The sequence below is a fragment of the Grus americana genome, chromosome 19 (assembly GCF_028858705.1).
Source record: "Grus americana isolate bGruAme1 chromosome 19, bGruAme1.mat, whole genome shotgun sequence".
In the NCBI taxonomy this organism is placed as follows: domain Eukaryota; kingdom Metazoa; phylum Chordata; class Aves; order Gruiformes; family Gruidae; genus Grus; species Grus americana.
Window position 1 is genome coordinate 11,407,622 of NC_072870.1, and position 23,734 is coordinate 11,431,355.

General features: G+C 53.9%; 1 protein-coding gene across 17 annotated transcripts in view; it reads right to left on the reverse strand.

The window, feature by feature from the left end:
* MSI2 (musashi RNA binding protein 2) overlaps positions 1 to 23,734 on the reverse strand; it is a 253,167-nt gene that overhangs the window by 48,820 nt on the left and 180,613 nt on the right. For all 17 annotated transcript variants that reach the window (XR_008579862.1, XR_008579861.1, XM_054847380.1 and 14 more), the window contains exons 8-9: positions 8,485 to 8,567; positions 646 to 760 (exon numbers count right to left, since the gene is read on the reverse strand). Coding sequence is in view for 15 of the 17 variants with exons in the window: in XM_054847380.1 (XP_054703355.1) it covers positions 646 to 760; positions 8,485 to 8,567 (198 nt within the window). In the remaining 2 variants the exon portion in view is untranslated. The remainder of the gene's footprint in view (positions 1 to 645; positions 761 to 8,484; positions 8,568 to 23,734) is intronic.

The following is a 23,734-nucleotide window of genomic DNA, read 5'->3' on the forward strand; positions in this document are numbered from 1 at the left end:
GGGTTGTCGCATTATATAGAAAGAACTATCTAGGCAGAAACAAATGAGAACCAATTATAACTAAATAGACCTCATGCACAAATAGAATTTTGCCATTAAATATCATTTATCCCATTTAATTAGTGTTTTCTGGACACAATACTCTGGACTAAAATACCGTTCCATCTCCTTGAAACTTGTAATTATTGTTGCGACCTGTACTGTTACGCATCTCCCTGCTTTCTCCATCTTGCATGCCATTTAAGAACCGGCAAGATTTTCAATTATCTATGCTGAACTGTCAAAGATACCTTTAAAAGAAGGGGAATAATGTGTGACTCAATTCCTCTAAAAAAGGGGAGAGATCATTTTTAGTCAGAATGAACACACTGCATCTTTCATCATTCTATTTTTGCGAGTAAAACAGCCTATTTAAAACATCCATTTAAATGCAAATTTTTATATTCCAGGAAGAAGGTGGGGGGGGAAGTTAATCATTTACCACAGACAGGATTATTTTCCCCACTCCACCCCTGCTGAAGTTTCGGGCTCGCACCCACACAGGAGCAGGGATTTGCTCAGCCCTGCGCCTTAAGCGTTCCGAAATCAGGGAGACAACACGGGAGCCGCTGGCTCCGGGAGACGTGCGGTGGCCACGGCACTTACCCAACATTCCCATCCCTAGCATAAAAGCGTCCATGGTATACGGTAATCCACGTGCCCTTCCTCTCGTCCCTGGTGGAAACATCACTTCTTTAGGTTGTGCTTTCTTACATTCTACCTATTGAGCAGAAACATGTACAAATGAGATGCAAATGAATTCCATGTAAATGTCAAATGCAGAACTGATCTACTTAAGGGGGGGAGTTTTATTTTTAGCATTTGCCTCCCCACACCGGCCCCCCCCCCCCAAAGGTGAACTTTAAGAATAGCGTAAATGGATTTAAAAGAGCAAACGTGTACGTCTCTCTCAACACACACAGCAAAACCCCACTGTAACGACGACAGAAACGCTGCTTTAAGAAGTTGCCGCGGTCCTGGAAGGAAAACCTGTGCTGCGCTCCCTCGCGATGGTACTCCGTGGAATGAACGGAGGGAGGGCTCCAGCACAGCTCTATTGCAATCGATAACAGAAAATGACTCTCGGTGATCATTACAAAAAGCTCCTTTTAAAATAGGAATAAAGAATCAATATTTCTACCCAGCAGAAAATTTCTGTGAACCCTATTAATAAACGATCTGCATTCTTTCACTTCCAGTTACTCCCGCTGCCTTTTGAAGTTGCTTAATGCCACCCGAGCCACACCGCGAGCCCCCACCAACGCCTCGTGAGAGGCGGCGAGCCAGCCCGGCCGGCGGCTGCCGGTTCCCAGCCTCTTTTGGGATGGGAAAAGGGAGAAATAAAGCACTTTTTCCACGTTCTCCTGCCCTGGCACTGCCGACTCGCGCCCCGGCCGGCTGCCCCTGCACTGGTGCCGTGGCCGTGCCGTAAGCCCAGCCGGAGCCAGCTGGAGCTATCCCGGTGGACGCGGTGATGGGGGCTCGGGAACGGGGCTGCTTGGCGTGGAGGGTTCACAGGGTCGGCTCCGAGCAGGGTTGCATCTCCCGCATCGCCTCCATCGCTCGCACAAGCAGGCAAAGGCGGGCGTGCGCCCCACGTGCAAGCCGGCAGCTACCCCCGGCAAACGCAGGGACGTAGGATAATACAGCTAAACGTCTCGGTGCCTAATAGCCCGATCGGTGACTGTGTGTTCATTGTCTTATGAAAACCAACCGCCTGTTCCTAGGCAACCCGATCAGTGAAAATTTCAGGTTTATACAATTTTCATTTAGGTAACATAAAGGTTAACTGACTGTAATGGGAGTATTTTAAACAAAACCACCTACTCCTCCCCTTTCTGCTGCAAACCTCCACAGCCCGTATTTACTTTGCTTGCTTGCAACACTTCCCGAAGCTGCAATGCTCAGACACTGCCAACGCTGTCAAAACACGCGCTTCTTGCAAAACGAGCTGCCCCAACCCAGCGAAGTTCGGAGCAAAATTCTTCTGGAGTTCCTCTTTTGCTACTTTTCAGCCAAGAAGCGTTTGGGCCCTTGCAGGAGGCAGTGGGAGAAGGGCAGAGAGGGACCGGGGACGGCTGGAGCGGGGACACGCGTGTGCACAGCCCGCACACCGCTGCACAAGGGCAACGGAAAACGGGCGAGCAGGAGCCGGAGCAGGAGCCAGAGCGGTGTTGAAGAGACCCGCTCCTCGGACATCCCAAAACTCGGGCACAGCCACAGCAGGGCCAGCGATTCCCCCCGTCTCCTCTTCAGCGCTGTCGGGGCAGCAAGTCCGGGAGAGAAACATGCCGGTGAGAGCCACAGCGAGGACCGGTGTGTCCTCCAGCCAGGGCCACCAACCGGCACACCCCCCGCACACCCCCGCACGCCCACGTGCACACCCCCGCCCACGCACACGGACAGACTCCTGCAGGCACGCGATGGTGCAGACACACTACCGAGCGTGCGACGGAGAGCCCCACACTGCCTCGCGGCGTTCCCGGGCCCTGATATTCAGACCGAGACAGAAAAGCAAACAGGAAACTTCCCATCACTGAATCCATCGAGCTCGCACACGGAGGCGCTGCTGTCGGAGCGGGGCTGGGGACGAGGACCGCGCAGGATGCGTGTCCCTGGTGCCCAGCTCCGCTGCCGCCCCGTGGGACAAAGCCTTCAGAGCTTCCCAGGGAGGCTTAAGCCTGAGCCCTGACGGTGGGTTTCAGCCTAACTGGGCTGTGTGCCTCCCCGAAACCTCGGTGCCCCCAGAACCGCCCCCAGCCCAAAGCCGGCAGCCTGCCGCCACCTCCCCTCCCCATCAACCGTCCCCGAGAGCCCAGGGTCGCAGCCAGCTGGAGACGCCGAGCACCAGCCTCCCTCCCCGCCGCCTTGCACGACAGCTCCACAACATCCTCCGAAGCCGTCCTTTGCTTGTCGTTAATCAGAGGGGCGTTTAACGGGAGCGTGCCAATCTCGTTTCTCCAGCCACATGACGGGGGGGTGGTGGGGGGGTGAGCACCAGAACTGTGTCATTCCATTTCGCAACCACATTTTTTGGGTTCGCCACCGCTCCAAATGTCACGGCGGCGTTGGTTACACCTCGCAGCCGCTCGCGCTGCAAACAGTCAGGATGATAAAAACAATCTAGCCCGGCTCAACGGACAATTAACAGGAAAATGAAGTTTGGATTAGCACCGTTAGAAACAATAACCCAGTAATTAGCTTTTGCAACCGCAAACCAGCCTACCGCTGCTCTCCCAGAGACTAGCGTAATTTATGATTTTCACAGCACACGAGGATATAAAGGGAATGGCAGTGAGCTGCAAAGAAGTTTTAACTGGGATTTAAAGGAGAAGAAAAAGTCACCAGTAGGAAAGAAAAATAATTCCTAAGCCTTTGTAAACAAATATACCCCGTATCGAGGGTAAAAATATTCTCTGTGTTCCAGCACAGACTCTTTCCCCCCGGGAGGGACGACGTGGAAGATACGTGGCCAGGCGCCCTGGCCCCGCTCTGCACCCCTCGGGAAGGGGCAGCACGCCGCGGGTGGATTTCTACGCTCCACGTGCGGCAACGTCAGGCCCCGAGGTGCTCCCGACGAACGGGAAGGCGGGAGGTGAAGCACCACGTTAGCGGACCGGCGGTGGCCCTGGATGGTGCCTCTGCACCAACGCGGGCAGCACATGCGGAAGAAAGGGGCCAGGCTGGTTTTCTGCAGGACGGGGAACGGGATGGAGACGGCCGTAACCGTCCCACAGCCGCGGTTACCGCGAGGGTCCAACCCTGGAGGCAGCAGGGATGTCAGGCATGTGCTGGCAAAGCGCAACGTGCAACGGGGCTTCTCCAGGAGGGAATGCGTCTGGATTTACGAGTCAGTGCTGAGCTCTGCACCGAATCACCCCCAAGAGCCCGCCCGATGCCGGTACTTTGTACGTAAATCTGGATCTTGCACAAACTTTCAGTTCAGCATTTCTGTACATCTTAATAATTTCCAGATTTTTTTCCACCTCCCCTGTACGAGGGGAGCAGCCTAACAAAGAAAGTTTTAACTCTAAGGCTAAAAAAAAAAAATAAAATAAAAAAAGCAGGGAAACTAAAATTCACTATTTTTGTTTAGTCTAGTTTGGAGAATTAACATTACACCGGGGTACGCCTGGGTCAAGCCGAGCAGTCAAAGCCACTAGAACCCAGGATGGCTGAGATGGGGAGTGAAAAGCCTCTTATACCCAGCGCAACAAAACAGGCTGTCAGCTCTCAGCACCAGGATGTCTCGAAACCCCCGTGGCTAACAGCTTTCCAGGGAAACCAGGGCTGTTTTGAGGAAAGCAGAATGCGCGCGCATTCACAATGCACAAAACCCCGTTTTACCACCCAAAGACAAGGCAACTTTGTCTTGCCAGCAACGTGTGATTCACAGTTAGCTGAGATTCGATTACCATGGGGACTCCGTGTCGTTCACGCCACGGCGAGCCAAAACTAACGCTCCTCTAACAGAGAAATCTGCATTTGCCCAGTCCTGCCGCAAAGGCAGGGCTACGCCAGGCAACAGAAGGGAGGTACAGGCGTATTTAAAAAAATGCATTAGATGATCGACAAAGGTGGGGTGGGGACAACGGGATGCCATGTCCTCAGACCGTAAGAGGAGAGTTCGGCAGCTACGGGCGAGCAGAGGAGTCTGCCAAAGTTTCTTGCGATTCCTGAGCTCGGTTTGTCCCCACGCCACCTCTAACCCCCAGCGTCGGGCAGCTCCTTGTCCTGTTCGGGCTGCAGAACCCAGCCGCCCTTGGGGAACCTGGCGAGGGCGGCGTCGCGGTGCGGCTCACGACCTGCGGCGTTTAAAGCCAGAGCAGCGCGTCACCCAACCTGCACGTGGTCCGCAGAGTCCTTCAGCTGACGGATGGGGGTTCCAGACCTGCACCTCCGCCCCCTCCCCAGCACCACAAACGCCGTGACGCCCTGGGTAGCTGCCTGCCCAGCAGGGGCTCCCAGCACCCTCCCTCCGGCAAGGAGCGCTCGCACCATCGGGCCCCTCGCACGACAGCTCACCCACACGCGCTCTCCCACAACCACCAGCCACGTGTCAGGCTCCCGCTCTACAAGCTGACGGAGGGATCCCGCGGCAGGAAACAACGAGCAGCGATGCCGTCCTGTGCCCGGCTGGCCCCCAGATCCCCCGAGTCAGGCACGCGGTGAGCCTCGGTGCCCGTACGCCCCGTTCACGATGGACGACAGCTCCCTTTTGGCAGGTCCTACGGACGTGCAAATGAAGGGACAATCCCAGCTCCAAAGAGTTTCCCAGGGAGTGCAGTACGGTCCTTGAACTGGAACTGCTGCATTTAATTTCTGGCCACTGGAGGTTGTTTCTTAACTCGTTCCTTGCTTTGAGTGTGAAACCAGGACTAATGCCCCCATGGAGAGCTGGGAGGGGTGGCAGAGCTGCAAGGCTTGACGAGCTGGCGTGCTTTGCAGATTTGGGACAAAAGCGTCAAAACGTGCTTACAGCACTGAACCAATTTCCTCACCAGGGAGAATGGTGATTTCTGGATCCAGACTAAGCCCATAACAAAAATCCCACAAAATCCCACCATGGGAGAAAGAAACAGCCCCGGGTGCCCTGCGGCGTCAGAGCCTGTTTGAGCACAGCCCAACGCTTGTCACCCGCCCCGGTGTCGGACTCGGGATCCTGACTTCAGCGCAAAGCGCCCGGGCCAGGCATGGCTCATCACACCGCTCGCCAGCACTTCTCCCACCGTACCTGTGACGTGACCGACTCCGTCCCAGTGGGAGCTAAAGAAAAATAAATTACTCCATCACATTTCTTTCCCAGCTGCTTTTGCACCCCCTTAGAAAACCAGGTTTCTCTTTGCGAAGCAGCCTGCTCGCGTCGGAGGAGCAATATTCTGGGAGTAGCTTGTTTGGGTTTTAGTTGTCCCCCCCTCCGCAATGTCTGGAGAGCATCTTTGGCCTCCCACGTAAATTCCGAGTTTCATTTATTAAATACCTCACTGGCATTTTCTTTCCACTTTCACACTGCTCGTTTAATATTACATTTGACATTCTAGGCTTTACGGATGGCAACAGAAGCAGAATGGGTGGGCTAAAAATAGCCTGCCAGGGAGACGGGAGGCTGGAAATAGGCTCGCGAACAACAGCAGCCCCGCTACCCTTCGCTCACCGCCGCGTTTTGGGAAATGACAGCGTTCAGACGAGGAAAAAACGAGCTCAGGGCGAGCCGGTGCCCGCGGAGCCGCTGATGCCCCAGCTGAGCAGCCCGGGGATGGGGACGGGGTGTCCCTGTCCCAGCCCGCCCAGCGGCTCCAAACCCCACCGCCCGAGCGGGGGCTGCGAGAACCCGTCCCCTTCGCGGCTCAACGCTAGAGGGGGACGTGTGAAAAACGAAGCAGGGGTGGTCAGTCTCCCAGGGCGCTGCGGAAAGTACATCCGTGCCTAACTCTGCCCCCAGCCAGCTGGGTGTCACCTCCGGCCACCTGTGCCCGCTCACTGTCACACACACGTGCACGAGCTCTCCTGCCCCTGCACGGGTTTGGTGATTAACATGCAGACACATCAGCGGTACGATGAGTCAGTCCCAAGACAGGATCACGTCTCATCTCCTCTCTCGTGGGCTGCTTTTAAAATTAGTGCTGTGGAAGAAGTGACAAGAAGAGAACGCTCAAAGCATCGTGGCACCTGGATCGCGCGCCGGGCAGGCACCGAGAGCCGGGAAGAGCATCTGCGACAACAAAACACGTACAGCCTGCGCTGTTCCTTTTGCTCTTTGTGACGTTCCTCGAGTGTTTTCGCCCTGTCCCATCCTCCACGTTACCCTGCGTTACCTTCCCGTGCGGCCTTTCCTCTGGGAAGAAATCCTCCCAACGACTGTCCCACCGCTCCTCCCCTCGCGGGGGTCTGCGATCGGCCGGGTAAGATTCGTACAGCGCAGGAGCGCAGCTGCTGCTACGAAGCAGCAAACGACGGGCTCTGCCCCGCGGCTGGCGCCGCATTTGCCGGGACACACCAGCACCCTGCTGCTCCTTCCAGCCGACATCCAGCACCTCCCCAGGGCAACGCCGGGCAGCGCCGACCTGCGTCAGGCGAAGGCTGAGCCTTCTCCAGAGAAAGACCTTTTGCGTGAAATAACCAAACCTGCGGCGTGTGACACGACCGCGATGATGCGGTAGGAAAATCCTGGAGCTCTTCCCTCCCACCTGACAAATCTCACCTAAATTTACATTCCAAGCGTTTCTAATTTGCTGCTGGGTCTGTCGTCTGGATGCTGGGGTGGGGCTGGTTGGGGTTCGTTCTTTTTGATTTGTTTTAAGGCAGATCAATCAGCATTTAGTAACTACACGGGGGACGGAGCCTCCCCCGCAACCCGCACGTGTCTCGGGCGAGGTATGGCCGGTGGCAGGAGGCGGCGGGGGAAGCAGCGAGATGCTCGGACAGCGCAGAGGCAAAGCCCGCGGCACCGTCGAGAGGGAGCAGGAGGCTTCCCGCAGCGCAAGGGCAACTGCCCCGGCCCTGCCACCCCGCCACTCGGTTTGCCAAGGGGACCCTTACTTTTATCTCAGATGCATATTGCAGCGAGGAACAATATGAAGAATATTATTTCAGTGCCCTGGGAAAAATTAGCAAGTCAAATATTGAATCAGGCCTCCAGCATATGCCAAGGAGATTGCTTTGATCTTATCCACACTAAAAGCTCTATTATTGAGTTTAAAGTCTGTGAACACGTATCAGACCAATATACAATGCATATCCGAATACACATTTGAGAAGCAAAGGATGTTTTGACAAAGGGAAAAAGAATATTTTAGCCGAAAATATCAAAGTTGCTGCATCAATTGATATACAAATGCCCTTTTTCATCTGGCTCAGCGGCTCTACTGACAGGGCAACCCGCGACCTGGCACCTGATTGTCATTTAGGAGAAACTTCACCCAGGTCTGGCTCCTGCCTCGGGCCCGGGTTGAAAGCCATCGCGGCTCGACGGCAGAGCCACGACTTCCTGGGGAAACACAGTCCAGCGGGCAGCAGCAACGTCAGAGCAGCATCAGGAGCTCGACCAGAACGGCTGTTTCGGGAGCGCACGGCCTGAGCCAGCTCCCCCAGCCCGCTGCCCCCCCGGAAAACCCCGGACGCGGCCGGTCGGGAGAAGGGGGCTTCTCCAAGGCTGGTCAAGCGGCTGAGCTGGTTAATCCAAACCCTGCCCCGGGGCGGCTGCCTGAGCCTGCAGACAGCGCCTGTGCTCGCGGGGGGACGGACGCCCGTCCCGCTGGTGGGGGTCAGGACTCGGCACCCCGTCCCCCCGTCCCCATCACGGGGTGCCCGGCGCCCGGCTAACCTCACGGGGAAGGTTGTCCCCAAGGGCCAGCACCCAGGCACGTGCGGCACGTGTCTGCGCAAAGGGGGAGAGCTCGCTGCCGCCCGCCCGCCCATGCGTGCCGCGGAACAAAACCAACTTACCATTTTATTATTGATTTCGTGGAAATGAATTTCACAGACTTTTTCCACCACGTCTTCATTTTCAAAAGTTACGAAGCCAAATCCTATTTAATACAGAAACAAAAAAGGGAAGGGGGAAAGGAAAATATTAGTTAAGTTAAACGGATTTCATTTTAATGAAGCATTACTTAGCCATTGGGACTTCGGAAAACTTTCATAAAAATATGTACGTGTAAATACACCTGCTGCCTATGGAGCTGCTGCTGAACTTATCATAGACTAATGGAGGGAAGAAGCATTGTCTCGGGGAAAATGAATATGGTTCTGTTCCAGCTCTTCCATAGGATTTAATGGAGAATTAAAACCTCCTTATGGATTTTTTGATCCATCCTGCAGAATTTAATGGATAGTTACACCCTGGTTACACGGATGGCTCAGAAACTACAATAAGGCTGTATTTTCTTTTACACCTTATAGGTTTTTAAGAGCAATCTCTACGAAACCCAATTATATTTCTATGGAACCATATTGATTTTATCTCTTGTTTAATTCCACGGGACTTCTCCATTAGAGCCGACTCATTACACGACCCAAAAAAATAAAAATCCAGGAAGATAGAAGATGATTCCTCATTTACCCCTAGCGAGGAAAAAAATACTAATGCTTCCCCAAAGCAGCAGCATTCGCTTTGATTGCACCAACCGTCCCTGCTGCTGCGTGCCGGAGCCAGCGGCGCAGCCACCGCAGCTCCGTCCCGCACGGATGCAGCCGGCCCCGCGGGTCAGCCGGGCTCCGGAGGCGGTTATTTGTCCCTTTCTTCCTGAATTGCTTCCTCTAATACCTCATCAGGACATCCTGAGGCCTCTGAGAAACCATTATGTTTAAGGCCTCTGATCTAATCATTCCTCTCTTCTGGGCTGCTGCTTCAAAGGAGCCGTGGATTTGGGCTGGTTTAGGGTCGTTTGATGCCTGCTGCCCGCCCGTAGCTGTACGCTGTATTTGCTCTGCTGGGGCCACGCTAAAGAAATCTGGCAGCCCACCACAGCGACACACAGCCACGTTCCCTGCTCATTCCTTAAAAAAAAGATTAATGGAAAAAAGAAATCAAGCTAACGAACAAAACCACCCGAATGTGCTACATTTCTGGCAAAGGCTTGATGAGCCAACATCGACACCAATTAAGCTAATGAAATCTTAAAAATGTAACAACAGGATGAACTTCATCCCCCAAACTGCGCTGAAAACGCTGCCGGACTCAACGCTGGTGAGACGGCACGTGATGTCTTCAACAAGCCAGGGTCCGCGCCAAACCAGCCGGGGCTGGGGCGTCCCCGGCAGCAGCCTTTGCCCTGGCTGGGGCGACGGGGGAAGGAAGAGAGACAGGAACCCAACGCTGCCCGGCGTTACTTTCCATGAATAGTTTTGCTCAGCCGTGCACAGCAGAAAAGCGGTTTTGTCTTTGCCGACTCCGAAGGAGCCGGCTCCCGTCTGCCACCGGCCGTGCGTCCGTCCATCCCGCACCGCCCGTCCCGACCCCGGCTGTTTGGGAACAGAAACTATACGGGGTTCTGGCAACCTACAGGTACAAGACACATTTTGCAGGCTACAATATTTGAAGCTCTAAAGCACGTTTCAAGGCGAAGTCCAAGCAGCTCCCAAGCAGCTGGCTTGTTTGGGAATGCACAGTACACGCAGCTCCATCCCTCTTTGGACTCTCTTCTTGGGGGAAAACCCACCAGAAATGGTTTCTAGATCTCCTCCAAGGCATAACACATCATCCGACAGCACGTCACGCTCAAACCCAGCGCTCGGAGCGCTATTTTACTTTGCACTTAAAGCATGTAGCAGCTTGAAGTATTTTACTTAGTTAAGTCTTTCATTTGCCTTCTAAATTACTCCATTTAAATCTACCTTAAACAGACCTGCAGTTAAAACTAAAATTTTTGTGGTTAACTGGCTGAACACGGCATCCCAGGAATCCCGGAGCACGCTGCGCCGGGCAATTACCGGAGCTGGGAGCAGCGCGCCGCCGGGGACCAGCTTTGCCCAGCGCAATGAGACGGCCAGTCCGGGTCTACAAGTCATTAATTGTTTGAGCACCAGCAACATCTTCATCATTAGTAACTCATTAGCAAGTACTGCAGTCGAGGATTTCTCTTTCAACTTTTGTCAGGTCTCACTGCCAGGATGGAGGAGAGAGAGGGAATTGAGAGGATTAGCCTTAATGTGCGTAACCCCGCGGGAAAGCCCACTGCAGTCGTTACACATTTGGACTCGGAAACGAGTTTCCCGTTCTCGTCCCACTCCATATGGCTTGAACACAGGTTTATCAAGAAATTATTTGTCTGATTAAATCAGATAGTCACCCAGCTTTCTGTACTTAACAGATTTTATAACAAGAATAAAATAACAATCCATAGGTGTCAACACTCATTTGCAGGTTTTTAAAAGATCTATGCCACTTCGGGCTGGCTTGGCAAGAAAAACCAGACGTGACCGGGTCTGTAAGAAAAACCAACACTATCTTTTATTCCCTGCTCGCCGGAGCCGGCAGATGGGGGGCTCACAGGATCAGCCCACTCGATCCATAGCTGAAGGCTCACGATGTTTTACCTTGACGATTACCGACAGCTTTAACCGATTGCAAAGCAACCGGAGGATTTTAGTCTGCACGCATCCAGGCATTTAAAATCCGTGGGATGCTGTTCGAGACACGCTATCACTCCTTAAATGAACAATTCCCAAGAGATCACGTGCTGCCAAATGAAAAACTTCATGAAAGTCCTTTTTTGTTTCACTTTTTGAATACCGGATTCCAACTTTTAATAATTGCACACACACAAAAATATTACTGCGTGCATGCCTTATTAGTTAGCATAATGAATACATGCTCATTTTTAAATTACCAAAACTCTTAGAAACCTTCCTGGACTAAATAGACAATTATTTTTCTCTGAGAGGTACTAAGAGTCAACAAAAAAATGGTTCTCAGAAAGTGTATGAAAAAGATTAACACAAAACAAAGGCGGCTGTTTAAAATGGTGACATAAATAGGATTCCGGTTGTCAAGGAGCACACATTTTAAAATGAAATTATACCGCATCCTTCTGAATGAAGCTATTATTGGAAGCTAACAAGCTCTATTTAAGAGATAAGCATTTAACAGAGTCAAACGGTTGGGTTTTTTATTCAAATGAATAAAACTGAATATTCATTTGAATAATCTTTTCTGCAAAAGAAAAGACAAAGAAGAGGAAAAAAATAAAATAAGAGGCAAACAGATGCCCCCAAACGAGAGGCTCCGAGCCAAGTGCGATCACTAAAGGAAGCGGAGACATGCATTCACGACCTTCAGGTGAAAAATCCCTCCTTTAGCATCTGCGCAGCAAAAGGAGTCAGTTTGCTCTATTCATCCGCTGCTTGATGGGCACCGACAGGCACCGAAACGATGCGCGAGCATCGCCCAGAGTCCCGGCGGCCGGGAGCAAGCCAGCGCCTGGACGGGAGAGGCTTTGCTCTGCTCGTGGAAAGGGCAGGCGTCCACGCGTCCTGCTAATTGCTGGGAACTATCCGGGCAAAGGAAGGAGATGGAGGGGGGTATCCGCCAAAACAGCTGCTTTGCAGTTGCTGTTTGAGGCCCAGCAATTCCACTTGAACAAGTCCTCGTGGCTGGCACGGGGGTGGCCCGTCGCACGGTGCGGCGGGGGTTACCTCTGCTCAGGGTCTCCTCCTCCGGATGCCCACTGGTCCCAGGAGCTGCACCCGCCGGGGCGGCAGCTCTGCTCTTTGCTGAGTTCACCGGGCAGCCGTCCCGCGTCCGACGAGAGGCTGGGCTTTTCCCTTGGGGCTGCAGTGCCAGAGAAGGGGCTGAAGACTGCTCACCCCATCACCGCGACACCAAATCACCTTCCTTCCTCCCTCCCTCCCTCCCGGGTGCACGCCAACGCGGAGACGCTCAGGACGTGCAGCGAACCATCATCCCGTCTGATCCCCACGACTGCGCTCGCAGCGGCTTTGCAGCTCCCATTCACGCTGCCACGAAGACGTGGAGATGCCAAAGGCTCGTTCCGGAGCGCTGAGGATGAAGGCTGGGGCTCACCGGCTCTCGAGGAAGATGGCAGAAGCATCACCCAGACAGGCGCTGGGGAGGTCCCCCCGGCCTGCCCTCGCTGCCCCCCGTGGCAGCAGGTTTCGGTGAGAGGACGGCTCATTCCAGCATCCCGCGGCACTGACGGCCGAGCGGGCAGTCGGTCGGCTCCAGCCTGGTCCGGCAGCGGAACGGCTCCTGCCTACGCTAACACGTGGTGGGCACTGAGCAGGAGTCCGCTTCTTCAGGGCACTGATTTTACTCGCCGGGACTCTCTGCATCTGCTGATCAGAAGCTAAAATAGTTGGGGGTCAATTAGCAGAGGACGTGGTTGAAGCAAAGCAAGGTGAAGGTATGCGGCAGCCCTGCAGACCGGATCCCGGCCGGTGGCTGACAGAACCGGGCTTTTGTAACGGCGACTCACAAAAGAGGGTTCTCCCTAGGGAACAGGTACAAGTGTATTATTCACAGGGGAGGGCACGTCTGGCGAAACACATTTCTCAGCGCAAGCCAAGATAGTCTCAAGTATCTGAACAGCCCTGAGCTCCCCTGGAAACATCTCCCACGCGCCTGCAGATGCCAGCCCAGACACTTGATGTCCGACGGCACAGGACGCGTCCTCCAACGCACCTTGGCTACGCCGAAAAGCCTCCTTTGATCCAGAGCCGCTCAGCCAAGCAAGCGGTGGGTGGAGTGCTCCGCGCAAAGCAGAGCTCGGCTGCAGCACCTTCTGCTACGGTATGCCAGAAGTAAGAGAAACACCGTTCAGAGAAAGCGACTGAAACCATAAAGAGATTAAAGTAATTTTAAAAAAATCAGTAGAAGCCATAAATAATATTAAGAAGCCGTAGTGAAGATACCAAAGTCAGTGCTCCTCTGTTCTGCATTTTGGTTTTTTCACACTCAAACCACCTATATTTCACACCTTTGTCGTCACTTGAGAGGTTTTATGTCAAGCTCTGTAAAATATAGCTGAGATGACGACACCATTGCTATGAAATATATCTACTTTCTCCTGCAAGTTGGCAGCAACTTCTCCACAGCCCGGGTTTTACCTGTGCGTACAGCGATACGCACTGCAGCTGCGGTTGCACACACAGAGGACGTCGCTCGTCAGCAGAATTACACGAAAGCAGCTTACCGGGTTAGAGGTCTCGCTCTTTCGAGCCCGTGCGTGCGTAAACCCAAGGAAAACAAGGTGATTGCATCCTGTGCCGGAAAGGTTAAACCTAGGCGAGCGCGGGGGTCAGCCCCTGCACCGAGAGCCCTGCCGCAGCGGGTGCCTTGCCCACAGCAGCCGGGGCAGTGCCGCGGGTGCCAGCACCTCCAGCACCAGCTCGCAGCCCAGCATCCGAGCCAAAACCGCCTTCACCGGAGGCACCCCCCCCTCTCTGCGAAGAGGCTCTTCGGCCCCCCAGGAAAGACGCTCTGACGGGTGAGGGCGCTGGAAGGAGAGCTGGAGGAGCCTGTTTCGACTCCTAGGCTGTCTTGGGGTCACCCGATGAGGTGGAGCAAGTCCCTTCATCTCACCTGCGTCGGCAGTGCTCCTTTTCACCCGAGCTGCGTCTCTATGGCCCGGTTGGGCTGCGGGGTCTGCGGGGTCTTTGCGGCTGGGACTGCCCCTCTCTGCATTTCTAGCATGCCAAAGCACCACAGAGCTCCTTAAAGGCTTCTGGGAAGCAAGTCATCACCCTGTGATGTCATCTTCTGCGCCTGCACGGTAACCCCAAAGACCAAGGGCAGGAGGCAAGAGCGTGGAGAGGAGAAGGGAAGAGACCTACATGGTCCATGCCATCTCACTCCTGCTGCCAGGAGGAAGGATAACCCGACAGTCGCCTGCTGGTGCTCTCACCACCGCAGGATCAGTCCCCTCTCACATACGGAAACGTGCTCCCGCGGCCCCATCCTGCTCCAGACTCCCAACCCGGCCGGCACGGTGCGAGTGGGAGTCCCTGGGGGTCTGCGGTCCCACCGGCCCCCGGCGCTGCCTGACGAATGGCGGCGCTGACGGATGGGGATATCCAGCCTGACACCCGCTGCGGCGCACAGCGTTATAATGAGGAAATATTAGCTGAGGCTGCGTTCCCCTTTTGTGCTGGGTCTCAGTACCTGATCTGCTCCTTTGTGTTTGCTCCTTCTCTTCTCCCCATATTTAAGTTACTCAAGCTTTGAAACAGAGAAAGGTCCAGTCCTGCTGTGGCATTATTTATGCACCTGCTTTCTTGTTTATACCAATAGTTTTGGCAGCTGGTCCTGTAAACTGTAATAAAATGCCTTTCAAAAAGTTAAAAAAAAAATTAAAAATGAAGAAATGTGACCAGACAAGCCAGGCATAATAACATTAAAGCCCGTGTCAATTAATTTTTCCTCTTCTTGATAAACGAGCCCCATTCCATCCATTAATAATGAGGGAAGAAACAAGAAAAGTTGACACTAGTTTAATTTATTTTCTCAACTTGCCTGGTCATATTTCTCCCTGTTGCAAAGCTTTCCAGTGCTGCTGGGAATTGCAAGTGGCTCCCACACAGTCGATGCATAGATTGGTGTGAATCAATACCGCTCTGCTTTATTCACACATCCCTTGTAATCAGAGGGGAAAAGTTACTGGGTAAGCTACCACACATCCCAGACCGCCACGCCACCTTATGAAAATAAAAATAATAATAGTAATAAAAAACCTGCAGGGGAGGGGGGAGAGGGGGACAGGAAACCCAGCCCTGTAATCGCTGCCACCGAATCTCATCTCTACAGACAAACGGAACGAGCCGAGCGGAGGGGCCGGGACATTTTAATTGCTCAGACAGCGAACCACGGATGTTTCTAACTTCTTGCTGTCTGCGAAGGTAATTCAAGTCATTACCCTGAGAGCCTGGGAACGGGGACCAAGGGTTTAATCCTGTCTCTGGGAAGAGCCGGTTGTTTGTTAGTGCCAGAACCCAACAGCCAGGACTTGAGAACTCTGCCCCGACTCTGCTGCCTTCTTAGCTTGTGTCTTTGGAGAATTTGCTTAAATCTTCCTTGTGGTCCGGGTCCCGCGTTTCTTTCCCCCAATTTCTAGTCCTTTCCCCAAAGTTTTCATCTGAGGTACTGCACCTTGGCTCGTTAAACCTCAGAATAGTCTAGGACAAAAGCTGTCCATGCTAATGTGTTATTGCCCGTTATTCCCATGTCCTCTGCTGCAAACACACGACAGGAGAGGTTTTAGTTTCCAAAGCAGCAGCTCTCCAGACGGACAGAGTACAGCCTTAGCCTTCTCCGATTTGGCCTCCTCACCTGGAAGGAGGGGTTTGCCGGGAGGAGCGATGGCCACACCTGAAGGCACCTCCTGGCTCCATGGAGACCAAGATCTCACCCCACCATCCTGATAACCAGCCTGGGAGAGGGATGCGCCCGGAGAGGGAATGGGAAAGAGGAGGTTAACGCCTACGGTCTAGGCTAGAAAATATCATCCTCATTTAACTGTGAAGTGTGCTCTCTAGCAGTGCTCCTCTGAATGACGCTCATCAAGACAGATGATTAGCCTGCACATCCATTTGGTGTTTATGTGCATCTTGGGCTGGGTACGGAAAATAGTCGGGTTCTCCTGGCAGACACAGGCAGGTATTACTGCTGTTTAAAGTGTCAATACAGACTCCATGACATGAGAGTAAATTCTCAAAATTAAATCAGCAGACAACTGCCTTAGATCAAAACCTCCGCACAAGGTGCTAGCGTTTCAATACCAGCGCGGCAGGAGAGCAAAGAGCTGAGGTCAGCCGCGCAGCTGGATAAAGGGCACCAGCAAGATACTCCTTTGCTTTTGTTCTGGAAAGCTGCGAGGCTCAGGCTCCTCGCTCCGTCCTCCCACGACTGCGTGGCATTTGCAAAGGGAGCATCGCTCAAAAGGAAAAAAAGGCACCTCGGGATGAGCAGCCGCTGTGCCACGTGGCAGCCTGCCCCTCTGAACAGGAGAAAAAAACCCCAACCCGGTTTTGGGGAATGATTCTTCCCCAAAGCAAGGCTGCAGGGTACGGGGACTTGTCCCTCTCTCAAATGACCCAAGCTAACCAAAGATTTCTGGCCGGGGGGTGCGTGCACCTCCCCGTGCAGGGCCCACACGGCTGGAGCCAGGACGCCGGTTCTGGCCAAAGCCCTCGCGGTCGCACCGGGCACCGGGCTGCGCGGCTGCGGAGGGGGAACCCCACCGCGTGTCACGGATCGCGCTAATGTAAGCGGTACCTGAACTATTCGTAATAAATTTTTCATAACAAATCTTCATTAAAATTTTATTCTATTAACATTCTGAAATCAAACCAAAGCGCTGAGTACATAATGACTGAAACGCACACTACACAGCAACTTACTAAATGCCAGTTTTATCATATTGTTAATTAACAGAAACCATTAATGCATTCACAGATCATTTAGAAGCATTAGCGGTGACCTAAGAAAAATTGCATGTACGCGTGATACACTTCTGTCTGCATTTTTTGCATCTGAATTTTCCACACAGGAGGCCCCAGAGTTTGTTCCCGACTCAGCTTCTCTCCCTTGGAGACATCATGTCTCAACGGGCGCATCTTTGTCGGAGGCTCGAGAATTAATGCGCGGGGCTGAAGTATGAGATACTGAAGGAGAAAGTTCTCTCGGGCAACGTTTGCTTTTTTGTCAGTATTTAACTCCAGCTCCTCTAGCGTTCGGGAGCAGACCTACCTGTGCTCCTCACGCTTTTCACTGCTCCTTTCGCTTCAGGTACGGATTTCCCAGCTCTCCAACGAGTCGGTGGTACAAAACCGACGGGAGCGCAGCTGGGCGGGGGAAGCGTGGCATAGAGTAACAGATTTCTTTTTGCTAGCGAAGAGGAAACCCCCAAATGCTTGTAAAATCCAATTAATCTGTCTGCGGCCAGAATGGGAACCTCGTGCTTCAAGCGAATGCTTGAGTCTGTTCGTTAGCGAGACCTGCGGCACACGGAGCCAGCGACAAACCTGAATGCCGACTTCCATCCCCAAAACGAGCGCCCTGCAGCCCCTCACCAAGCCAGGGAAACCGTCGTCACCGCCCCAACGCCGCTCGCCACCTCCCCTGCAGCCAAAGGGTGCGGACCTGCCCGCGGGGAGCCGGCGGTGGACGCCGGTCCCTGTCCCGTCCCTGCCCGCCAGCCCCGCGCGGCCGAGGACGAAGGGCCACCGCTCCCAGGGTGCCAGCTGACCCAGTTACGTTCCCCCGTCAGAAAAGCAAGCTGCTCCTAGTGCGACTGCAGGAGCCGCTGCCCGCCGAGCACCAAGTCCTGCCATCTTTATCTGTTTGCCTACAGGCGTCAAATGCTCTCTGCCTGTCAATTCTTCCACAGTTTATTACCAAATTTCTAAAATATTACATTTTTTATTATATCCAAATTCACTTTATTGCATTTGACAATACAGATAATCACATACCATATGCTCTAATGTTTTGAAACCAATGCATGTTGACAGCAGTTTTTATTCATGATGCATAATTCTATCCAGGGCTGACAAAGGCGGCGCAGCACTGAGCCCTGGTGTTACGGTTTTGTTGTTGGGGGGATCCTTTTTTCCATTTCCTTTTCTTCATTTTAACAACAGATTTACAACACTGGGAGGAAAGATGCTTTCCTTTCAGTAGAAATAGGAAATTGGCTGAAAAGATGGGCTTATCAGAGATGTCTTCAAAATATTAATATCGGGTGGGGGTTGGTTATTATAATTACCTGCGTTTGAAACTTGCTGCTAATGGGGTTAGGGAAGCGTGACGGCTCCTCCGCGGGCGAGCGCTGGGGGGGCACGGCGGGCATGAGGCTGGACCCCCGCTCCCCAACACCTTCCTGCCTGGCTGCTCTTGCTCGACGCTGAATCCAGCTCCTCTTCCCGAGGGAGATGGCGGGGAGGGAAACGTGCACACGCCTGGCGCGTCCTGGGAGGGCCAGGGGACGGTCCCCACGTGAAGGGGACATCCGGGCGAGCGCTACCCAAAAGACTTTGAAAGCCAGCGTTCCTCTGACTCAACACGTCAACAGGGCAAAGCCCCACCGCCTTCGTTTAAACCCCATTGACTGGAACAAGGTGTGAAATGAAATACATGCTTAAGAGCTGTCCCGAGTGGGGTCCTCCATTCCCATCACTTCTTCCCGCCCTTCCCTGAATCGATGCTCGGGAAAACCAGGAGCTGTAAGCAGAGCCGAAGCGACGAGCTGGAGAAGTCCCCCGTCCTCTCCCCTGCACGTCCCCACCTCCGCGAGCAGCCGAGCCATCGGGCCACCGAGAGCGAGCAAACGCTCAATTCCTCGTTAGGCTGCTGGGAAAGGAAAAGCCCGAGCAAACCCCAACTCCCGACCACGGTGGTCAGGCAACAGATTCAACAACTTGAAAGATGGCAAGGCTGCGCAAACCAAACAGGATGCTACGTCTAAATTAAGCTGTAATGACCTGCTCTGAGGTCTTTATTAGCCAGGTAATGATCATTTAAGAGGAGGTTACTATCTTGAGCCAAGGGCACCTAATACCATTACTGAACTTGTTAAAACCTGCCAAGCAAGTCATTATTTCTAACATTATTTCTTTTTCTCTTAACGCAGCTCCTCTACCTTTCCCCTCGTGGTGCTCGGCCGTAAATCACGGGAGGTGGTGATCACGCAGACTCGGTTGCCCTTCCCCAGGGGGCTGAATTTAGCTCCCGCTCACCACAAGCAGGCTGAATACAAGACAAATACCCCACAAGAATAAAAAGCACACTGTAAAAAACTCCGACCCCAAAAGGCCTGCGGAGACAGGCCACAGGACAGCAGGAGCAGGCAGTGGTCTTCACAGCCTGGTGGCCTCCAAGAGCCGGGGGGCCTCTGGAACTCATCTGCAGCTGGCATCCGATGAGATGCCGCTTGGCGCTGCACGCGATTCACATCCTGCACGGACCACCGGCATTTTGGCTGTGAAAAGAGGAGCTTAAACAACACCTCGGCCGTTACGGATTTTGGGACCGGCGAGATAAACAGCAGCTTCAAGAGCCCGCGTGGGAGCTTGGGGTGAGCTCACCTGGGGACAACCTGCGTGGTGAGAGGACACTGCTCGGACCTACCGCTTGCCCGAGCCAAGAGCTGTCAGGCAGCGAGGCTGTGGCCGGGCCAGGGGCAGATCCGCTGACTTTGAGAAGGACGAGACGTTGAGACGTCTTCCTACTTGCCCCTGGAAAATTATACTTAATGCCCTCCATCCCCCTCGCCCACTTTCTGTCCTACAGAGGCTCACATAAGGAAAAGAAAAAAAGAAAAAAAAAAAAAGAAAAAACCCAAAGCACGCACGCAGCTGCTCTAGGGCTTTGCAAAAAACTTCACCGTGCGCTTGCGGACACCTCGATCCACTCGCCAAGCACAAAGCCGGGTCCCGCAGGCGGATCCCTGCCGCCCCGGGCATCGTTCCCCGCCCTGCGGTCTCTGCAGAGGGAGGAAGAGCATCCGGCGCCCGGATCCTGGCGACCCGGGCTGGAAAGGCGTCGAGGCGGCTGCGTTTTACAGTAACCCAGCGTGGACAATATTATGAATGACACCAGCAAGCTGCCAGCTCAGGAACTCATTACTGTCAAGGTACAACGTGGCTGGCTGCCAGGCCCCCAGCTTTCACACTCGCTATGCCAGAACATCCACACACAATTTAATTGCATTATAATTTCAAAAGTGCTTTTCAAACTGGAAAAAGGCATTCACTGATTAACCAGCGAAGAGCAAAATTGTTTATGAAATTGAATACAAAAAGCTACAGAAATGTAATTGGGTCGTTCTAGCACCTAATTTTCAAGCCATTTTCCCACTTATTTAATCACGAGATACAAAAGGAACTAGTGAATTGACTTCATACTAATTAGATTACTCCCCGCGATACTCCAGGCCTATATTCCAACTGGTTGATAGTGCTGCTTTAAAATGAAACAAAAAATGGAGCAACAGCTTGTCTGGGGCCATAACGCATTTGTTTCCCATCAACCCTCTCTTACCGGAGGGCCATAAAATCCAGGCCAAATTCCCCCAACCTGCTGTAGCTAGTCACCCAGAAATCGCTAACCTTCCTGGACAGGAACGAGAAACGCTTGCCAAACGATCCTGGCTGCTCCCCGGTGCACGGTCGGGGCGGGGGTGACAGCCCGGGGCTCCCCGCCGTGCCGAGCATCACCGGCCGTCCCCGGAGCCAGCCCCGCGAGCAGAGCGCGCCGGCAGCGGCGATCGGCAACGAGTGAAACCATGGTGGGCAATGGAGGAGCTGGCCGGGACGCACCGTCCTCCCCAGGGACGGACGCTCCGGTTCCCCGAGCTGCTGGCGACGGGTGGCTCCGCTCTCACCGCTTGGTCGCTCCCGCTGCCGGCAAAGCCCAATACGCAGAGCTGAACTCCGGGGCTGGCCGAGGGGGAGAGCGTCCCTTTTAAAGCCATCACCGAATTACCGCCGAGAATATCCAAGCTGTTTTAAAAACGCGGCGCGAGGTCACCTCTTGAGAGAAAAGGTTCGCGTGTTTGCCGGCAGCAACCCGAGGGAGCGCTGGGGGAAGCTGTGCGTGAAGACGCTTGTTGCACCTCTTCAGGACAGCCACACGCCCCTGAGGTTCAGCAAGGGCAGTAGGGGCTGTAGGCACTTAATTTTGTTTTAAATTGAGTCACTAAATTAAACAGGAGCGTTCTGCTGAGCCTCCGGTTTGCTGAAGAGCGGTATTTTGAAGACACATAAAGGCACGGGCACGCTCTTCACGGCGTACGCTTGCAGAAGTTTCTTTAAAGCTGCCCAAGACCCGCTCTGCACCTGATACAATCTGCTCACAGCCTTTTCACTAATTTTAAATTTTATTAGGTGCAACATAATTGATTATATAATCAAATGTAGAATGTACATTATCAAGATATTGTAGCACTTCACAGGCCATTTAATCAGCATATCTGGGACTGTGCCAAAAGGAATTAGCTTGCATTAAATTTCAAGTACATATTATTGGTTGTATTTGTCTCCATGTTTAAGCAGGCGCTCGCTCTTACAAAAGAAATCTGAAATCCTTCAATTATAGAAATAGATTATTAAAAAAATGGAAGTACGCTTTCCCAGAGTTGTTTCTTCTGCGACAAAGAGCCCAGAAAAGCTCACTCCCTTCCAGAAAATCACTCGATTGACCACGGGAGCAGAAGTTTTTGGTATTTATCAACTTTGCAAAAGTAGTGCACAAAACTGTGAGGCACTTTTGTATTTTGTGGACGCTGTTAGCAAATACAGGGGGAACAGAGGCCGGTAACGGCACGAGGAATGGGATGGTTTCTACATCAGCCAGCAGCGGCTGTGCTTGCGGTGAAGGAAACCAGAGCATCCCCAGCGCTGCACGCTTATGGTGAACTTGCGAAGGGCTTCGCACTCCCACCCATCCCGCATACCCAGAGGGACACACCGAGCCCTGCTACCCCCAGATGCTGCCGTTCCCCTCCTCAGCCCCCGAGGAACGGAGCTGAAGGCGGAGGTTGCGCAGATGGAGACGTCCCAGCCTCGCGTGCCCCCTCCCCGTGCAGCGCCAGGGCTGCCCATCCTCAACAGCACGCACGAGCCACGTGCCTCCCCGCGTTCCGCAGCACCCGAAAGGGTGCACAGCAGCTCCTCTTCTTCCTCCCAGCCGTGCCCCGGCTGGGTGGGCTGAGGAGACGTACCTGGGGTCCCCGGGATGGCCCCGAGCAAGGAGAGCCCTTCCCACCATGCTGCCCCTTGCTCCAGCCGCGGTGGGAAGGGTCCTCTCCTGGGGTCGGGCGGAGGGGCAACGATGGGTGCCCGCCTGCAACGGGGGCATCTGCCAGTGCCCTGAGGGAGGCCAGGAGGGACAGACCCCCAGCTTGCCCCCATCGAGGCCCATTTGTGCCACTTGCCAGCAACGGTCCCATTTCGGGCTCTTTCACCAGATAACTGGCCACCAAAAGGCACCGGCACGCCAGTGTCCCCTGGCGTGGATACGCTCCGGGTTTGGTGATGGAGCCCCAGTTCACCAGCACCCGCCGAGCCTGGCAGCCCCTGCTCAGTTCCCGTGTCCTCGGAGCCGACCAGTCCCTCCAGACAAATTAAAAACCCGGGATTTGCCACGACAGGGATTTCTGCTTGATTTCAGCAAGCGGAGAAGCGTGAGAAAGGGACGAAGCCAAAACCTGCCGCGGACACTGCTCCTCTCCAACGCGCCAGCCAAACCCAGAACCTTCTCCTTGTTCCTGCCTCCGAAATTTAATTACCACCGCCGGAGAGTTCAGGGGCGCAGCAGCTGCCAGAGGCGCCCCGAGAGAAATGACGTGTCTACAGAATTGACTTCGCAGGGGGAAATTTTTCAAGCGGCTGCGAGGCTGCGCTCAAGGTGACTCCTGCCTACCTGGTTACTGCAGCAGCGTCGTGACAGCACAGGGCTGGGGGGGGACACACAGACCCTCCGCGCCGAGCGGGCGTCCCCCCCCAAAAGGCCGTCACCTCCCGTGCCGCCCCCAGGCTCACCAGCTGCCAGCGGAGGGTACGAACTCCTCAAGTCCTCCCTCCCAAACCGCAGAAGAGGCAGCGCAAAGCGAAGGACGCTTTGCTGTCAACGTGCAGGCATCTTCTTTTCGCTCGTTAACACACAAGCACCAGCGAAGATAAACGGGCAGGCGAAAGGCCACGCTTTACCACAGGCGCGCTCCGAAAGCGGGCTGCGGTGACGCTGCTGGCAGAGCAGCCGGCCAGGGCTGCGCTCCGACGGAGACGTCCCCGAAACCGGAGCTCGCCCGAACCGCTGCGGCGCTGCCAACACAAAGCTGACGCGAAGGAGCGCACGGGGACACGTTTCCACAGGCTGCGCCTCCGCCGAGGGACCTCACTGAAAAGTCCCCGACGTTCACCCGTCTGTGTCTCGCAGCTGCAGGTTACCTGCTCTGCCTGCATCTGACTTCCAGGTCAAATGTTGCCGCACGTGACAAACGCTGGAATACTTGACGACGCATCTCCTCACAGGGCTGCGGTCTGCGTGGCCGTTACCAGCCCCAGGCTGCATCGCCCAGCACTGCAAGCCCCGGCGGGGAAGGAGAGCGGGGATTCTCCGTTGCCCTGCTAACTCTACGTATCATAATGCCAAGGAATAAAGAATCAGGCACCAAACAACAAAAAACCGTTCAAGGAATTGAAATAAATACTGACTAGGGTCAAGGGAAATACCAGCAAA